The sequence below is a fragment of the Nerophis ophidion genome, linkage group LG24, assembly GCF_033978795.1.
Source record: "Nerophis ophidion isolate RoL-2023_Sa linkage group LG24, RoL_Noph_v1.0, whole genome shotgun sequence".
Lineage (NCBI taxonomy): Eukaryota > Metazoa > Chordata > Actinopteri > Syngnathiformes > Syngnathidae > Nerophis > Nerophis ophidion.
Window position 1 is genome coordinate 35,705,019 of NC_084634.1, and position 18,964 is coordinate 35,723,982.

Genomic DNA, 18,964 nt, shown 5'->3' on the forward strand with positions numbered 1-18,964 from the left:
TACTGGCTGTTTTTTCTGTTCTTACTACAAATCCCAGTGAAGTTGGCACGTTGCGTAAATGGTAAATATAAACAGAATACAATGATTTGCAACTCTTTGTCAACCTATATTCAATTGAATAGACTGCAAAGACAAAATATTTAACGTTCCAACTGGTAAACTCTGTTATTTTGTGCAAATATTAATTGGATGCCTCCAACATGTTTCAAAAAAGCTGGCACAATTGGCCAAAAAAGACTGAGAAAGTTGAGGAATGCTCATCAAACACTTATTTGGAAAATCCCACAGGTGAAGAGGATAATTGGGAACAGGTGGGTGCCATGATTGGGTATAAAAGCAGCTTCCGTGAAATGCTCAGTCGTTCACAAACAAGGACGGGGCGAGGGTCACCACTTTGTCAACAAATGCGTGAGCAAATTGATGACATGGATAAACTTTTGCACGATATCTTATTTTTTTTATTTCACCTGCGTATGGTACTTTTACTGTAGTGTAAATGACCTTTTGTCAGGTTGTATACGTCCAACAATACATCGTTTACAGTTGATTTAGTTCAGCAAAAACTAGTCAGATGTGCCAATAATTTTTCATTATCATTGAAGCTTATTTGTTATTGGGGCGGCATAGCTCAGTTGGTAGAGTGGCCGTGCCAGCAACTTGAGGGTTGCAGGTTCGATTCCCGCTTCCGCCATCCTAGTCACTGCCGTTGTGTCCTTGGGCAAGGCACTTTACCCACCTGCTCCCAGTGCCACCCACACTGGTTTAAATGTAACTTAGATATTGGGTTTCACTATGTAAAGCGCTTTGAGTCACTAGAGAAAAGCGCTATATAAATATAATTCACTTCACTTCACTTCAAATTGTCGAACCGTTTAAGAACAACATTTCTCAACGAGATATTGCAAGGAATTTATGGATTTCACCATCTACGGTCCGTGTTATAATCAAAAGGTTCAGAGAATCTGGAGAAATCACTGAACATAAGCGATGATATTACGGACCTTCGACCCCTTAAGCGACATCAGCGTGTAAAGGATATCAGCACATAGGCTCAGGATCACTTCAGAAAACCACTGTCACTAAATACAGTTGGTCGCTACATCTGTAAGTGCAAGTTAAAGCTCTACTATGCAAAGCGAAAGCCATTTATCAACAACACCTAGAAACGCCACAGGCTTCCCTGGGCCCGAGTTCATCTAAGATGGACTGACGCAATGTGTGAAAGTGTTCTGTGGTCCGACGAGTCCACATTTCAAATTGTTTTTGGAAACTATGGACGTCGTGTCCTCCAGAAAAAAGAGGAAAAGAACCATCCAGACTGTTCGAGACGCAGAGTTCAACAGCCAGCAGCTGTGATGGTATGGGGGTGTATTAGTGGCCAAGGCATGGGTAACTTACACATCTGTGAAGGCACCATTAATGCTGAAAGCTACATACAGGTTTTGGAGCAACATATGTTGCCATCCAAGCAATGTTATCATGGACGCCCCTGCTTATTTCAGCAAGACAATGCCAAGCCACATGTTACAACAGCATGGCTTCATTGTAAAAGAGTGCGGGTACTAGACTGGCCTGCCTGTAGTCCAGACCTGTCTCCCATTGAAAATGTGTGACTTATTAGGAAGCCTAAAATAACACAACGGAGACCCCGGACTTTTGAAGAATTCCACCTGAAAAGCTAAAAAAATGTGTCTCCTCAGTTCCCAAACGTTTACTGAGTGTTGTTAAAGGGGGAACATTATCAGCAGACCTATGTAAGCGTCAATATATACCTTCATGTTGCAGAAAAAATATCATATTTTTTTAACCGATTTCCGAACTCTAAATGGGTGAATTTTGCCTTTCTATTAATCGCTCTTTGAGCGATGAGGTCAGAACGTGAAGTCACCTAGGTAGTCATCGCGATTTTCTCCACCACATTACACGCAGCAAGTCAAATCAGCTCTGCCATTTTCCGTTTTTTTCGACTGTTTCCGGTACCTTGGAGACATCATGCCTCGTCGGTGTGTTGTCGGAGGGTGTAACAACACGATCAGGGACGGATTCAAGTTGGCTTACGTAGAATGTGCAATGATTAGCACAGCATGCTAATCGATGCTAACATGGTATTTAGACTAGCTGTACATACATATTGCATCGTTATGCCTCATTTGTAGCTTTATTTACATCCAGCCTTTCTCTCCACCCACATTTAATGCCAAACAAACACATAACAATCGACGGATTTAAGTTGCTCCAGTGTCTAGAGATGCGAAAGTGCCTCGTTTGGTTTTTACCGGCGATGCTAGCACAGAGATGGCAAGAATGTCTGGATATCCCGCGACACTCAAAGCAGATGCATTCCCAACGATAAAGTCAACAAAATCGCAAAGGTGAATTTTGTTGATGTTATTGACTTATGTGCTAATCAGACATATTTGGTCGCAGCATGACTGCCAGCTAATGGATGCTAACATGCTATTTCGGCTAGCTGTATGTACATTTGTAGCTGTCTTTGCATCCAGCGTTTCCTTCCACCCACCCACATTTAATGCCAAACAAACACTTACCAATCGACGGATTTAAGTTGATCCAGTGTCTAGAGATGCGAAAGTCCCTCGTTTGGTTTTTTACCGGCGATGCTATGACAGAGATAGCAAGAATGTCTGGATATCCTGCGACACTCAAAGCAGATGCATTCCCAACGATAAAGTCAACGAAATCGCAGAGGTGAGTTTTGTTGATGTCATTGACTTATGTGCTAATCAGACATATTTGGTCGCAGCATGACTGCCAGCTAATCGATGCTAACATGCTATTTAGGCTAGCTGTATGTACATTTGTAGCTGTCTTTGCATCCAGCGTTTCCTTCCACCCACCCACATTTAATGCCAAACAAACACTTACCAATCGATGGATTTAAGTTGATGCAGTGTCACAAGATGCAAAACTTCCAATCGTTGATCTGCACATTTCACCGGCGATGCTAAGCCAAACATGCTCAATAGCTTCAGTTTCTTCTTCAATTTCGTTTTCGCTATCTGCCTCCATACTCCAACCATCCGTTTCAATACATGCGTAATCTGTTGAATCGCATAAGCCGCTGGAATCCGAGTCTGAATCCGAGCTAATGTCGCTATATCTGGCTGTGCTATCCACTATCTGTTTGTATTGGCATCGCTATGTGACGTCACAAGAAAATGGACAGTGGCTTCGCAGATAGCGAAAATCCGGCACTTTAAAGCTTTTTTTAGGGATATTCCAGGACGGGTAAAATTTTGAAAAAAACTTCGAAAAATAAAATAAGCCACTGGGAACTGATTTTTATTGGTTTTAACCCTTCTGAAATTGTGATAATGTTCCACTTTAGAAGGAAAGGCCATGTAACACAGTGGTAAAAATGCCCCTGTGCCAACTTTTTTGCAATGTGTTGCTGCTACTAAATTGTAAGTTAATGATTATTTGCAAAAAAAAATGAAATTTCTCAGTGTGAACATTAAGTATCTTGTCTTTGCAGTCTATTCAATAGAATATAAGTTGAAAAGGATTTGCAAATCATTGTATTCTGTTCTTATTTACAAAATACACAATGTGCCAACTTCACTGGTTTTGGGGTTTATGTTACAAGGTCGCACTGTTTTTGAAGTTGTCGTTTTTTTGAATCAAATCTGTTTTTCCTGTCTATTTTTGCTTTGTACGAAAAATCAATCAATCAATCAATGTTTATTTATATAGCCCCAAATCACAAATGTCTCAAAGGACTGCACAAATCATTACGACTACAACATCCTCGGAAGAACCCACAAAAGGGCAAGGAAAACTCACACCCAGTGGGCAGGGAGAATTCACATCCAGTGGGACGCCAGTGACAATGCTGACTATGAGAAACCTTGGAGAGGACCTCAGATGTGGGCAACCCCCCCCCCCCTCTAGGGGACCGAAAGCAATGGATGTCGAGCGGGTCTAACATGATACTGTGAAAGTTCAATCCATAGTGGCTCCAACACAGCCGCGAGAGTTCAGTTCAAGCGGATCCAAGACAGCAGCGAGAGTCCCGTCCACAGGAAACCATCTCAAGCGGAGGCGGATCAGCAGCGTAGAGATGTCCCCAACCGATACAGGCGAGCGGTCCATCCTGGGTCCCGACGAGCGCTCCATCCTGGGTCTCGACTCTGGACAGCCAGTACTTCATCCATGGTCATCGGACCGGACCCCCTCTACAAGGGAGGGGGGGACATAGGAGAAAGAAAAGAAGCGGCAGATCAACTGGTCTAAAAAGGAGGTCTATTTAAAGGCTAGAGTATACAGATGAGTTTTAAGGTGAGACTTAAATGCTTCTACTGAGGTAGCATCTCGAACTGTTACCGGGAGGGCATTCCAGAGTACTGGAGCCCGAACGGAAAACGCTCTATAGCCCGCAGACTTTTTTTGGGCTCTAGGAATCACTAATAAGCCGGAGTCTTTTGAACGCAGATTTCTTGCCGGGACATACGGTACAATACAATCGGCAAGATAGGCTGGAGCTAGACCGTGTAGTATTTTATACGTAAGTAGTAAAACCTTAAAGTCACATCTTAAGTGCACAGGAAGCCAGTGCAGGTGAGCCAGTACAGGCGTAATATGATCAAACTTTCTTGTTCTTGTCAAAAGTCTAGCAGCCGCATTTTGTACCAACTGTAATCTTTTAATGCTAGACATGGGGAGACCCGAAAATAATACGTTACAGTAATCGAGACGAGGCGTAGCAAACGCATGGATAATGATCTCGGCGTCTTTAGTGGACAAAATGGAGCGAATTTTTGCGATATTACGGAGATGAAAGAAGGCCGTTTTAGTAACGCTTTTAATGTGTGCCTCAAAGGAGAGAGTTGGGTCGAAGATAATACCCAGATTTTTTACAGAGTCACCTTGTTTTATTATTTGGTTGTCAAATGTTAAAGTTGTATTATTAAATAGAGGTCGGTGTCTAGCAGGACCGATAATCAGCATTTATACTATTTTCTTCACCACTTTGAATCTGTAAGTTACGTCCTCTTCTTTTGCTTTTTTTTCCACCCACAGGGAGTCGCTTGCATCCCAGCTGGAAACCAGTCTGACCAAGGCGGACTCGGAGCAGCTGGCTCGCTCTGTCGTGGAGGAGCAGTACTCCAGTCTGGAGAAGGAGAAGATCATGAAGGAGCTGGAGATCAAGGACATGATGGCCAGACACAAGCGGGAACTTGGCGACAAGGAGGCCACGATCAGCTCGGTGAGAACACACCGGATGCGTATATATGCATATATATATATATATATATATATATATATATATATATATATATATATATATATATATATATATATATATATATATATATATATATATATATATATATATATACACACAAACCCCTTTTCCATGTGAGTTGGGAAATAGTTTTAGATGTAAATATAAACAGAATACAATGATTTGCAAATCATTTTCAACCCATATTCAGTTGAATATGCTACAAAGACAACATATTTGATGTTCAAACTCATAAACATTTTTTTTTTGCAAATAATCATTAACTTTAGAATTTGATGCCACCAACACGTGACAAAGATGTTGGGAAAGGTGGCAATAAATACTGATAAAGTTGAGGAATGCTCATCAAACACTTATTTGGAACATCCCACAGGTGTGCAGGCTAATTGGGAACAGGTGGGTGCCATGATTGGGTATAAAAACAGCTTCCCAAAGAATGCTCAGTCTTTCACAAGAAAGGACGGGGCGAGGTACACCCCTTTGTCCACAACTGTGTGAGCAAATAGTCAAACAGTTTAAGAACAACGTTTCTCAAAGTGCAATTGCAAGAAATTTCGGGATTTCAACATCTACGGTCCATAATATCATTAAAAGGTTCAGAGAATCTGGAGAAATCACTCAACATAAGCGGCATGGCCGGAAACCAACATTGAATGACCGTGACCTTCGATACCTCACACGGCACTGTATCAAAGCCCAACATCAATCTCTAAAAGATATCACCACATGGGCTCAGGAACACTTCAGAAAACCACTGTCACTAAACACAGTTTGTCGCTCCATCTGTAAGTGCAACTTAAAACTCTACTATGCAAAGCGAAAGCCATTTATCAACAACATCCAGAAACGCCGTCGGTTTCGCTGGGCCCGAGATCATCTAAGATGGACTAATGCAAAGTGGACAAGTGTTCTGTGGTCTGACGAGTCCACATTTCAAATTATTTTTGGAATTATTCGACATCGTGTCATTCGGACCAAAGGGGAAGCGAACCATCCAGACTGTTATCGGCGCAAAGTTGAAAAGCCAGCATCTGTGAGGGTATGGGGGTGCATTAGTGCCCAAGGCATGGGTAACTTACACATCTGTGAAGGCACCATTATTGCTGAAAGGTACATACAGGTTTTGGAACAACATATGCTGCCATCTAAGTCTTTTTCATGGAGACCTCTGCTTATGTCAGCAAGACAATGCCAAGCCACATTCAGCACATGTTACAACACCGTGGCTTCGTTAAAAAAGAGTGTGGGCACTTTCCTGGTTCGTCTGTAGTCCAGACCTGTCTCCCTTTGAAAATGTGTGGCGCATTATGAAGCGTGAAATACGACAGCGGAGACCCTGGACTGTTGAACGACTGAAGCTCTACATCAAACAAGAATGGGAAAGAATTCCACTTTCAAAGCTTCAACAATTAGTTTCCTCAGTTCCCAAACGTTTATTGAGTGTTGTTAAAAGAAAAGGTGATGTAACACAGTGGTGAACATGCCCTTTCCCAACTACTTTGGCACGTGTCGCAGCCATGAAATTCTAAGTTAATTATTATTTGCAAAAAAAAAATCTAGTTTTTGAGTTTGAACATCAAATATCTTGTCTTTGTAGTGCATTCGATTGGAATATGGGTTCAAAAGGATTTGCAAATGATGGAATTCTTTTTTTATTTACCTCTAACACAATTTCCCAACCCATATGGAAAGAGGTTTTGTACATTAATGCCAACAGTTGCTCACATGTGGTTTCCAAATAAAGCCAACATCCTCTACTGGCATGTTTAGATAAAGCAGGACAGGAGAACGTGTGTTTTCCAGTCAAGCACTGTTCTGCAACATTAAATATTATCGTTGTTATAGCAACGCAAACTAACTCGTCCCATTCCCAGCTGGAGGAGTCCAACCGCACGCTCACCGTGGATGTTGCCAAGCTGGCCAGCGAGAAAGAGGAGCTCAACAACGAGCTGAAAGAACTGCAACAACGTGAGTGTTCTTGTTGTGCGACCTGCCAGGAACAAATGTTTTAGAATCTATGACATTGAGCTTGTATTTGCTCTTCCTGCAGAGCTCCAGCGAGCGAAGGATGAGGAGACAGAGATGAGCTCTGTCATGATGTCCTTTGAAAAGCAGGTGCAGAATGAAAGGACGCTGAAAATTCAGGTGTGTGTCACGCCGCCTACGTAAGACGGGAAAAGATCCAACTCTTTTCTTTACTCTCAAGAATACTTTTTCCACGAGTTATTATTAATCCAGACGGTTTATCGGCTGTTACTAAAAACGACATTGGCCCGCAGCGTACTTGCCAACCTTGAGACCTCCGATTTCGGGGAGTGGGGGGCGTGGTTAAGAGGGGAGGAGTATATTTACATCTACAATTCACCAACTCGAGTATTTCATATATATTTCATTTATATATATATACAATATATATATAAATATATATGTATGTATGAAACACTTGACTTTCAGTGAATTCTAGCTATATATATTTATTGTATTACATATATAAATAAAATGAATAGTTGAATTTCAGACGGCACCTATCAAATACACGGTAATAAAAACACAGTTGTTCTACTAACTGTACTGTGCTTGCTGGTTACTAAAAAAAAAAAAAAACAACACTTACCTTTCACTATTTGAGTAACCTTTGTTCTGCCATTTGCGTACTGGCGCAACACCACGTAAATCGTTGGCCAATCAAAAAGCAACCCCATAACGCTATAGCCAACATTCACCAGGAGATGGCGACAGACAACGTAGAATCACTCTATGACAGACGGCGTCGCCATGGCTGTAACTTCCGCGTTCTTCTGCTTTGTCTCCTTGTGTGTGCAGTTTTTTATTAAAATCCGTAGATGTTGAAGCAAGCTGTTATATAGTGGAAAAGCGGACGTGAAAACAGGCTGTCCCCTCTCAGGTCCGCATGGAGCTGGAGGGGGCGTGTCCTCCAGCTCCGCTGAATTTCGGGAGATTTTCGGGAGAAAATGTCTTCGGGAGAGGCGCTGAATTACATTAGACTTAACAAACTTTATTGGAAATTGTTCCAACACAGTAGCTCAGTTACTATGGGGACGGCGTGGCGCAGTTGGGAGAGTGGCTGTGCCAGCAACGTGAGGGTTCCTGGTTCAATACCCAACTTCTACCATCCTCGTCACGTCCATTGTGTCCTTGAGCAAGACTCTTCACCCTTGCTCTTGATGGGTCGTGATTAGGGCCTTGCATGGCAGCTCCCGCCATCAGTTTGTGAATATGTGCGTGATTGTGGAAATAAAGTCAGAGCGCTTTGTGTACCTTAAAAAGGTAGAAAAGCGCTAAACAAGTATAACCCATTTACTACAAAGGATGCAAAGTAGACTAAAAATGTACCATAGTAGCAATATAAAATATAACATACCGTATTTCCTTTCATTGCCGCCGGGGCGCTAATTCGTTTAAAACCTCTTCTCACTCCGGCACTTACCAAAGGCATGCGGTAAAGGCAAGCAGCGGCAGCGATGACCAAGAAGAACGCGGAGTTGGAATATAATTACAACACTTTATGTACATATTTATATACATATTTATATAATGTGTAACTACAAGCTCCATTCACAGACAGAGTACCATTGCTTTTATTAGCGGTCGAGCGGGTCAAAAACGGAAAAAAAGAAAATAAAATAAAAAAATGGTATCCATTTTATTTTTTTATTTTTTTGTGGCGGCCGTAATTCTTTCGTGGCAGGCCGCAACAAATAAATGAATGTGAGGGAAACCCTGCATCATGAAAAGACTGGAACATGTTTTTTTTCAGCTCGGTTGTTTACATAGCCAGCATAAGAGTGGTGGTGTTACATCCTAAAAGGTCCGTCGTGCACCCCCCGCCTCATATCCGTTCCCAGCACATATTACGACACTTGTTGTCATTTCTTCTGCGGCCGAGTAGTCGCAAGAGGGATCTCTAGCGCCCTCTACCACCAGGAGGCGGGAGTCATTTAATGACTCATATTTGACACACGCAGCTACGGTATATTAATAAAACATAGCTGCTTACTGTTCTTTTTAGCATATTCAATAGCTTGGACCTTAAATCCTACTGGGGATACTGGGGCGGCATAGCTCGGTTGGTAGAGTGGCCGTGCCAGCAACTTGAGGGTTGCAGGTTCGATTCCCGCCTGTGCCATCCTAGTTACTGCCGTTGTGTCCTTGGGCAAGACACTTTACCCACCTGCTCCCAGTGCCACCCACACTGGTTTAAATGTAACTTAGATATTGGGTTTCACTATGCAAAGCGCTTTGAGTCACTTGAGAAAAGTGCTATATAAATATAATTCACTTCACTTCACTACCGAATAGCTCTTAATCTTCTTCCCTATATGCGATTTCAAATTATTGATATCAGCCTCCTCCATTTTGAAAATGATGACAGGTGAAGTGTCACTCATGACGTGACGAGTTTGACCCGGTGGAAATTCTAGGCATATACTAATTATTTTGCGAAACGAGTTTGACTCGACTGTAATTCTAGGCAGGTGCATACTATATACCCGGCGGCAATTCAAGGAAATACGGTATGTAATATTTACACATTATATATGCAGTATATAATATATACTGATATATTATTATATTATATTAGATGTAAAGATATATATTGTGGCAGCAGCATTTTTTCTTGTAAAGACCAGATCAAACTGCAGGAATATTGTGAGTTTTTGTAATTGACTTATTCCAAATGAGAAAGCACTGAAAACCATCTTAGTAACATGCATGAGTGGGTTCAAGTATTGCTCCCACAGCCTCACAATTTATTTTTTTCTTGTAAATTTAGTATTGTAAAGACAAATAATCTCTTCAAAATGTCACCTAGAGGTGTCCGATAATGGCTTTTTTGCCGATATTCCGATATAGTCTAACTTAAAAAAAAAAGCCTTTTTATCGATATATGCATACTAGTTAGGCTGTTCTAGTTTTATTTTTGTTTATTTTTGTTATCTTTTTATTATCATTTTTATTTTTTATGTATTTTTTTTTAATACACTGTAGCACTTTGAGTTTTTTTTGGCTCAATGTAAAGTGCTTTATACAAATAAAATCTATTAATTACCGATTCCGATATCAACCGATATATACAATCGTGGAATGAACACATTATTATGTCTAATTTTGTTGTGATGCCCCGCTGGATGCATTAAACAATGTAACAAGGTTTTCCAAAATAAATCAACTCAAGTTATGGAAAAAAAATGCCAACACGGCACTGCCGTATTTATTATTGAAGTCACAAAGTGCTTTTTTTTTTTTTTTTAACATGCCTCATAACAGCAGTTTGGAATTTGGGACATGCTCTCCCTGAGAGAGCATGAGGATGTTGAGGTGAGGTGAGCGGGGTTGGGGGGGGGCGTCCCGGAAGAGTCAGTGCTGTAAGGGATCCTGGGAATTTGTTCTGTTGTGTTACGGTGCGTATGTTTTCCCAAAATGTGTTTGTCATTCTTGTTTGGTGTGGGTTCACAGTGTGGCGCATATTTGTAACAGTGTTAAAGTTGTTTATACGGCCACCCTCAGTGTGACCTGTATGGCTGTTGACAAAGTATGCCTTGAATTCACTTGTGTGTGTGAAAAGCCGTAGATATTATGTGATTGGCAATGCCTTTAAGGTTTATTGGCGCTCTGTACTTCTCCCTAAGTCCTGCGTTTTAAGAAGTCATGAATTTTACTTTTTAAAACAGATACCGATAATTTCCGATATTACATTTTAAACAACAAAATGTAACACCGAACGACACAGGAGGTCCTTCATGCCGACAGCCATCAGACTGTATAATGCATATGTTCCTTGACTGCACTTAAATGTAGAATATACTGTATGTAGAATATAATTATATTATTCATATATTATATATAATATATATATTATATTATTTATTATTATCTTTGTGAGAGAATTGTGGTGCTGAATTAAATAAAGTACATTCTATTCTACATTATTTTCTATTCTATGTACAGTAGAGGGCTTCACGGTGGCAGAGGGGTTAGTGCGTCTGCCTCACAATACGAAGGTCCTGCAGTCCTGTGTTCAAATACAGGCTCGGGATCTTTCTGTGTGGAGTTTGCATGTTCTCCCCGTGAATGCGTGGGTTCCCTCCGGGTACTCCGGCTTCCTCCCACTTCCAAAGACATGCACCTGGGGATAGGTTGATTGGCAACACTAAATGGTCCCTAGTGTGTGAATGTGAGTGTGAATGTTGTCTGTCTATCTGTGTTGGCCCTGCGACTTGTCCAGGGTGTACCCCGCCTTCCGCCCGATTGTAGCTGAGATAGGCGCCAGCGCCCCCCGTGAATAAGCGGTAGAAAATGGATGGATGGATGTGTACATTTTAAAGCATTTATCGGCAGTCCGAAGTTATCGGACATCTCTACTATTAACCCCACTGACTGTTCTCACTACCATTTTACTGTTATACAAGTGCAAAAAAAAAAAAAGTGAAGCACGGTGTACTTGAACCCAAACCCCTTCGATGCGCAGGCCATCAACAAGCTTGCCGAGGTGATGAACCGAAGGGAGACGGTGAGGGGAGTCCACCGAGGCACCGACACGGAGGTGCACAGGAGGGAGAAGGAGAACAGGAAGCTGCAGCAGGAGCTGAGATCAGAGAAGGAGAAACTCAACAGCACCATCATCAAATACCAGAGAGAGCTGTCGGAAATGCAGGCGGTGAGTACGCCCACACCACCTGGATACAGACTGATACATGAAGACATTTTGAAGAAGAAAGGGGACTTTAGAGGAGATATTAGTGGATCAGGACTCAAATATCTCTTGAAATTGCTTCCTCGGTAGCCTGCTTTCTTATCCTTTTTGACGTCCCCTTATTAAAGTGCATTTAGCTACCGTATTTTTCGGATTATAAGTCGCAGTTTTTTTTCATAATTTGGCCAGGGGTGTGACTTATACTCCGGACCGACTTATTTGTGAAATTATTAACACATTACCGTCAAATAGAGAAAAAGAAAATGTCAGCAATCGTCACACACACACGCCTACCAATAAGAATTCGGCTGGGGAGACTCATGGCAGAAGTGCATTGTGGGTCGTGGGATGCTAACTGCTATATGCTACTGCCGTAGGTATTAAATCAATCAATCAATCAATGTTTACTTATATAGCCCTAAATCACTAGTGTCTCAAAGGGCTGCACAAACCACTACGACATCCTCGGTAGGCCCACATAAGGGCAAGGAAAACTCACACCCAGTGGGACGTCGGTGACAATGATGACTATGAGAACCTTGGAGAGGAGGAAAGCAATGGATGTCGAGCGGGTCCAACGTGATACTGTGAAAGTTCAATCCATAATGGATCCAACACAGTCGCGAGAGTCCAGTCCAAAGCGGATCCAACACAGCAGCGAGAGTCCCGTTCACAGCGGAGCCAGCAGGAAACCATCCCAAGCGGAGGCGGGTCAGCAGCGCAGAGATGTCCCCAGCCGATACACAGGCGAGCAGTACATGGCCACCGGATCGGACCGGACCCCCTCCACAAGGGAGAGTGGGACATAGAAGAAAAAGAAAAGAAACGGCAGATCAACTGGTCTAAAAAGGGAGTCTATTTAAAGGCTAGAGTATACAAATGAGTTTTAAGGTGAGACTTAAATGCTTCTACTGAGGTGGCATCTCGAACTGTTACCGGGAGGGCATTCCAGAGTACAGGAGCCCGAACGGAAAACGCTCTATAGCCCGCAGACTTTTTTTGGGCTCTAGGAATCACTAATAAGCCGGAGTCCTTTGAACGCAGATTTCTTGCCGGGACATATGGTACAATACAATCGGCAAAATAGGATGGAGCTATTAAAGGCCTACTGAAAGCCTCTACTAGCGACCACGCAGTCTGATAGTTTATATATCAATGATGAAATATTAACATTGCAACACATGCCAATACAGCCTTTTTAGTTTACTAAATTACAATTTTAAATTTCACGCGGAGTTTCTTGTCGAAAACGGGTTGGAGGGGACATATTAGCACAGCACCACTTGGGGCTAAAAGTCGTCTCTTTTCATCGCATAATTACACAGTATTCTGGACTCTGTGTTGCTGAATCTTTGTTCAATTTGTTCAATTAATAATGGAGACGTCAAAGAAGAAAGATGTAGGTGGAAAGCTTTAGCCTTTAGCCACACAAACACACGGTGATTCCTTGTTTAAAATTCCCGGAGGTGAAGCTTTACTATGGATCAGAGCGGTCAAGCGAACATGGATCCCGACCACTTGTCAACCGGCAGGTTTCGGTGAGAAAATTGTGGTAAAAAGTCGCCTCTTACCGGAGATCTGCGGAGCGTGCGCCGTCCATGCAGCTGCCGTGACTTCCCTCAGAGACTGGCGTCAACACACCCGTGGACACACCCCTCCGACTATCAGGTACTATTTAACTCACTAAAACACTAGCAACACAACAGAAAAATAAGGGATTTCCCAGAATTATCCTAGTAAATGTGTCTAAAAACATCTGAATCGCTTCCAATCCAATCGCCTTTTTTTTTTAAAGCAACAATTTCCCCATTAATTTGAGCGAGGATGAAAGATTTGTGGATGAAGAAATTTATAGTACAGGACTAGGAAGAAAAAAAAAATAAAGTAAAAAAAAAAAAAAAAGGCGATTGCATTGGGAGCGATTCAGATGTTTTTAGACACATTTACTAGGATAATTCTGGGAAATCCCTTATCTTTCTATTGTGTTGCTAGTGTTTTAGCGAGTTACATAGTACCTGATAGTCGGAGGGGTGTGTCCACGGGTGTCTTGAGGCCAGTCTCTGAGGGAAGTCACGAAGCTGCAGCAGGACAGAAGCTCCGCAGATCTCCGGTAAGAGGCGACTTTTTACCACAATTTTCTCACCGAAACCTGCCGGTTGACATGTAGTCGGGATCCATGTTTGCTTGACCGCTCTGATCCGTAGTAAAACTTCACCTCCGGGAATTTTAAACAAGGAATCACCGTGTGTTTGTGTGGCTAAAGGCTAAAAGCTTCCCACCTCCATCTTTTTACTTTGACTTCTCCATTATTAATTGAACAAATTGCAAAAGATTCAGCAACAAAGATGTCCAGAATACTGTGTAATTATGCGATGAAAAGAGACGACTTTTAATATGTCCCCTCCAACCAACAACATCACAAACACGCGTCATTATTCTGCGACGTTTTCAACAGGAAACTCCACGGGAAATTTAAAATTGTAATTTAGTCAACTAAAAAGGCCGTATTGGCATGTGTATTTTGGGAATGTAAACAATGAAACACCGGCTGTGTTTGCGTTGCTAAAGGCGGCCGCAATACACCGCTTTCCACCTACGGCTTTCTTCTTTGACGTCTCCATTATTCATTGAACAAATTGGAAAAGATTCAACACAGATGTCCAGAACAATGTGGAATTATGCGATGAAAACAGACGACTTATAGCTGTGAACGGTGCTAGAACAAAATGTCCTCTACAATGCGTGACGTCATACCGCGACCCTTTAGCATGATACTTCCGCGTGAAAATTGTAATTGCAATTTAGTAAACTAAAAAGGCCGTATTGGCATGTGTTGCAATGTTAATATTTCATCATTGATATATAAACTATCAGACTGTGTGGTCGCTAGTAGTGGCTTTCAGTAGGCCTTTAAAGATCTCAATGAATTATTTGGGAATGTCCGGCGGGCCAGATTGAAAAGCTTAACGGGCCGCATGTGTCCCCCGGGCCTTAATTTGTCTCGGTCTGGGTTGTCTTGATCACCCCCTGGGAGTGTCCGCCCTGAGATCGGGAGGTTGTGAGTTCCAAAGACTATAAAAATGGGAGCGTTTTCCGTTTGGGCTCCAGTACTCTGGAATGCCCTCCCGGTAAAATTTCGAGATGCTACCTCAGTAGAAGCATTTAAGTCTCACCTTAAAACTCATTTGTATACTCTATAGACTCCCTTTTTAGACCAGTTGATCTGCCGTTTCTTTTCTTTTTCTTCTATGTCCCACTCTGCCTTGTGGAGGGGGTCCGGTCCGATCCGGTGGCCATGTACTGCTTGCCTGTGTATCGGCTGGGGACATCGCTGCGCTGCTGATCCGCCTCCGCTTGGGATGGTTTCCTGCTGGCTCCACTGTGAACGGGACTCTCGCTGCTTTGTTGGATCCGCTTTGGACTGGACTCTCGCGACTGTGTTGGATCCATTATGGATCTAACTTTCACAGTATCATGTTAGACCCGCTCGACATCCATTGCTTTCCTCCTCTCCAAGGTTCTCATAGTCATTATTGTCACCGACGTCCCACTGGGTGTGAGTTTTCCTTGCCCTTATGTGGGCCTACTGAGGATGTCGTTGTGGTTTGTGCAGCCCTTTGAGACACTAGTGATTTAGGGCTATATAAGTAAACATTGATTGATTGATTGATTGATTGAGCCATTACCTCCCTGCTTGGCACCCCGCATCAAGGATTGGAATTGGGGGTTAAATCACCAAAAAATGATTCCCGGGCGCGGCCACTGCTGCTGCTCACTCCTCCCCTCGCCTCCCGGGGGGTGATCAAATGTGATGGGTCAACTGCAGAGAATAATTTCGCCACACCTGGTGCATGTGTGTGACAATCATTGGTACTTTTAACTTTACAAACCTATAAATCTGAGCTGAGAAAAAACAAATTGCACGTTTGTGTTTGTGGCACAGCTCATCGTGGAGGAGAACCAGGTGCGCCAGGAGCTCCAAATGACGTTGGCCAGCAAAGACAGCGACATCGAGCAGCTCCGGTGCCAGATCACCTCCCTCAGCGTCCACTCCCTGGACTCCACCAGCATCAGCAGTAACAACGACCTGGACGGGAGCGAAGGTTACCCAGGTAGCGCCAAACATTTTGTATTATTATCGCCTCTTCCTGTTTTCACTTTCAACCTTCTCCACTTTTTCACCTTTTTCCACCTCCCTCCTCCTTCTTCCCCCCCCTTGGGGCGTAGTGCGTATTACTCACTCCCAAACCTCCGAATCAATGTCCTTCACCTACCAGCGCACACACAAGTCAGTGCGCGTCGACACTCGGCCCGACCTCCGGCGTTCTGCACACGCTCTCTTTGACTCGGACTCTGAGGACTCTGAGGAATGTGAAGAGCGGGGCCAGAGTCCCCTGGCTCTCACCTACCAGCAGCCCGAGCCTGAGAGCGCAGGTGACCCTGCATGGCGGTTCATGGTGTACATCAGGGGCGTCCAAACCTTTTCCACGCAGGGCCGTGTCACGCCAAATTTCTTCCCCCCTACAAAAACCTTTCCCTCCATTTACTTCCGGGGTCATGTTTCCTCTTACGCCAGGAATATCCTCGAGTTAATTTGTCCGATTAATACAGATGTTTTGTTAACGCTATATTATAAAAATACAGACGTTTTGTTAACGCTATATTATAAAAAATAAAAAAAAGCCTTACCCCCATTTACTTCCGGGGTCATGTTTCCTCTTACGTCAGGAATATCCTCAAGTTAATTTGTCCGATTAATACAGACGTTTTGTTAACGCTATATTATAAAAATATAACACTATATTATAAAAATATAACACTATATTATAAAAATACAGACGTTTTTTTAACGCTATGTTATAAAAATACAACGTAACATTATAAAAATATAACACTATATTATAAAAATACAGACGTTTTGTTAACGCTATATTATAAAAATATAACGGTATATTATGAAAATATAACATTATATTATAAAATACAGACGTTTTGTTAACGCTATGTTATAAAAATACAACGTAACATTATAAAAATACAGACGTTTTGTTAACGCTATATTATAAAAAATAAAAAAAAGCCAACCCCCCATTTACTTCCGGGGTCATGTTTCCTCTTACGTCAGGAATATCCTCAAGTTGATTTGACTGATTAATACAGACGTTTTGTTAACACTATATTATAAAAATATAACGCTATATTATAAAAATACAGACGTTTTGTTAACACTATATTCCAAAAATATAACGCGATTTATTAAAATATAACACTGTATTATAAAAATACAGACGTTTTGTTAACGCTATATTATAAAAATACAACGCTATATTATAAAAATATAACATTATATTATAAAACTGCAGACGTTTTGTTAACGCTATATTATAAAAATATAACATTATATTATAAAAATACAGACGTTTTGTTAACGCTATATTATAAAAATATAACTATATTATAAAAATATAACATTATATTATAAAAATACAGACGTTTTGGTAACGCTATATTATAAATTATAACGCTATATTATAAAAATATAACACTATATTATAAAAATACAGACGTTTTGTTAACGCTATATTATAAAAATTTTTAAAAAGCCTCACCCCCCATTTACTTCCGGGGTCATGTTTCCTCTTACGTCAGGAATATCCTCGAGTTAATTTGTCTGATTAATACAGACGTTTTGTTAACGCTATATTATAAAAATATAATACTGTATTATAAAAATACAGACGTTTTGTTAACGCTATATTATAAAAATATAACACTATTTTATAAAACTGCAGACGTTTTGTTAACGCTATATTATAAAAATATAACACTATATTATAAAAATATAACACTATATTATAAAAATAGAGACGTTTTGTTAACGCTATATTATAAAAATATAACGCTATATTATAAAAATATAACGCTATATTATAAAAATATAACATTATATTATAAGAATACAGACGTTTTGTTAACGCTATATTATAAAAAATAAAAAAAGCTTTCCCTCCATTTACTTCCGGGGTCACGTTTCCTCTTACGTCATCCCATAGCTTGTGTTTGTAAATTGTTTTTTTTAAATTATTTTTTATTTTTTATAATATAGGGTTAACAAAATATCTGCATCTTTATAATATAGCGTTATATTTTTATAATATAGCGTTATATTTTTATAATATAGCGTTAACAAAACGTCTGTATTTTTATAATATAATGTTATATTTTTATAATATAGCGTTAACAAAACGTCTGTATTTTTATAATATAATGTTATATTTTTATAATATAGCGTTAACAAAACGTCTGTATTTTTATAATATAATGTTATATTTTTATAATATAGCGTTAACAAAACGTCTGTATTTTTATAATATAATGTTATATTTTTATAATATAGCTTTAACAAAACGTCTGTATTAATCGGACAAATTAACTCGAGGATATTCCTGACGTAAGAGGAAACATGACCCCGGAAGTAAATGGGGGGTGAGGCTTTTTGTAGGGGGGAAGAAATTTGGCATGACAGACGCACACGGAAAAAATTAAAGCATGCAGGGGCCATTTTGATATTTTTCATTTTCAAACCATAACAAAATACATGGATTTTTTTTTTTTTTTAACCTTTAGAGCTCCCGGGGATCATAATGGGTCTCAGTCATTAAAATGTTAAAAATAAATAAAATAATTTTTTTTTTTTATTTTACGCTTACAGTAAATCTCTATATCAATTTGAGGTTGATACAAAGTTAAAACAAAGGTTTTCTGTCAAAGACAACTTTGTTTTTTATAGTAAAACTGAAATATGCAGTATTTAGTAATTAAAGCCCTCAAAGATCAATAATGCAGGACACCATTGATTTAAATTATTTAATATTTTTGAGTAATCACAGTGAAAAGTTAAATAAAATCCAACTAAATATTTTTGACATCCGAAAGGTCCCCCACTCATAAAGTGATACACTTTTATTATTATTTTTTACTTT

General features: G+C 40.6%; 1 protein-coding gene across 4 annotated transcripts in view; it reads left to right on the forward strand.

Annotated features, from left to right (window-relative positions):
* LOC133542353 (rho-associated protein kinase 2-like) overlaps positions 1 to 18,964 on the forward strand; it is a 164,359-nt gene that overhangs the window by 117,331 nt on the left and 28,064 nt on the right. For 3 of the 4 annotated variants that reach the window (XR_009804135.1, XM_061886406.1, XM_061886407.1), the window contains exons 22-27: positions 5,041 to 5,227; positions 7,141 to 7,234; positions 7,317 to 7,411; positions 11,757 to 11,945; positions 15,925 to 16,093; positions 16,209 to 16,415. Coding sequence is in view for 3 of the 4 variants with exons in the window: in XM_061886406.1 (XP_061742390.1) it covers positions 5,041 to 5,227; positions 7,141 to 7,234; positions 7,317 to 7,411; positions 11,757 to 11,945; positions 15,925 to 16,093; positions 16,209 to 16,415 (941 nt within the window). In the remaining variant the exon portion in view is untranslated. The remainder of the gene's footprint in view (positions 1 to 5,040; positions 5,228 to 7,140; positions 7,235 to 7,316; positions 7,412 to 11,756; positions 11,946 to 15,924; positions 16,094 to 16,208; positions 16,416 to 18,964) is intronic. The other variant, XM_061886408.1, reaches the window with a different exon arrangement.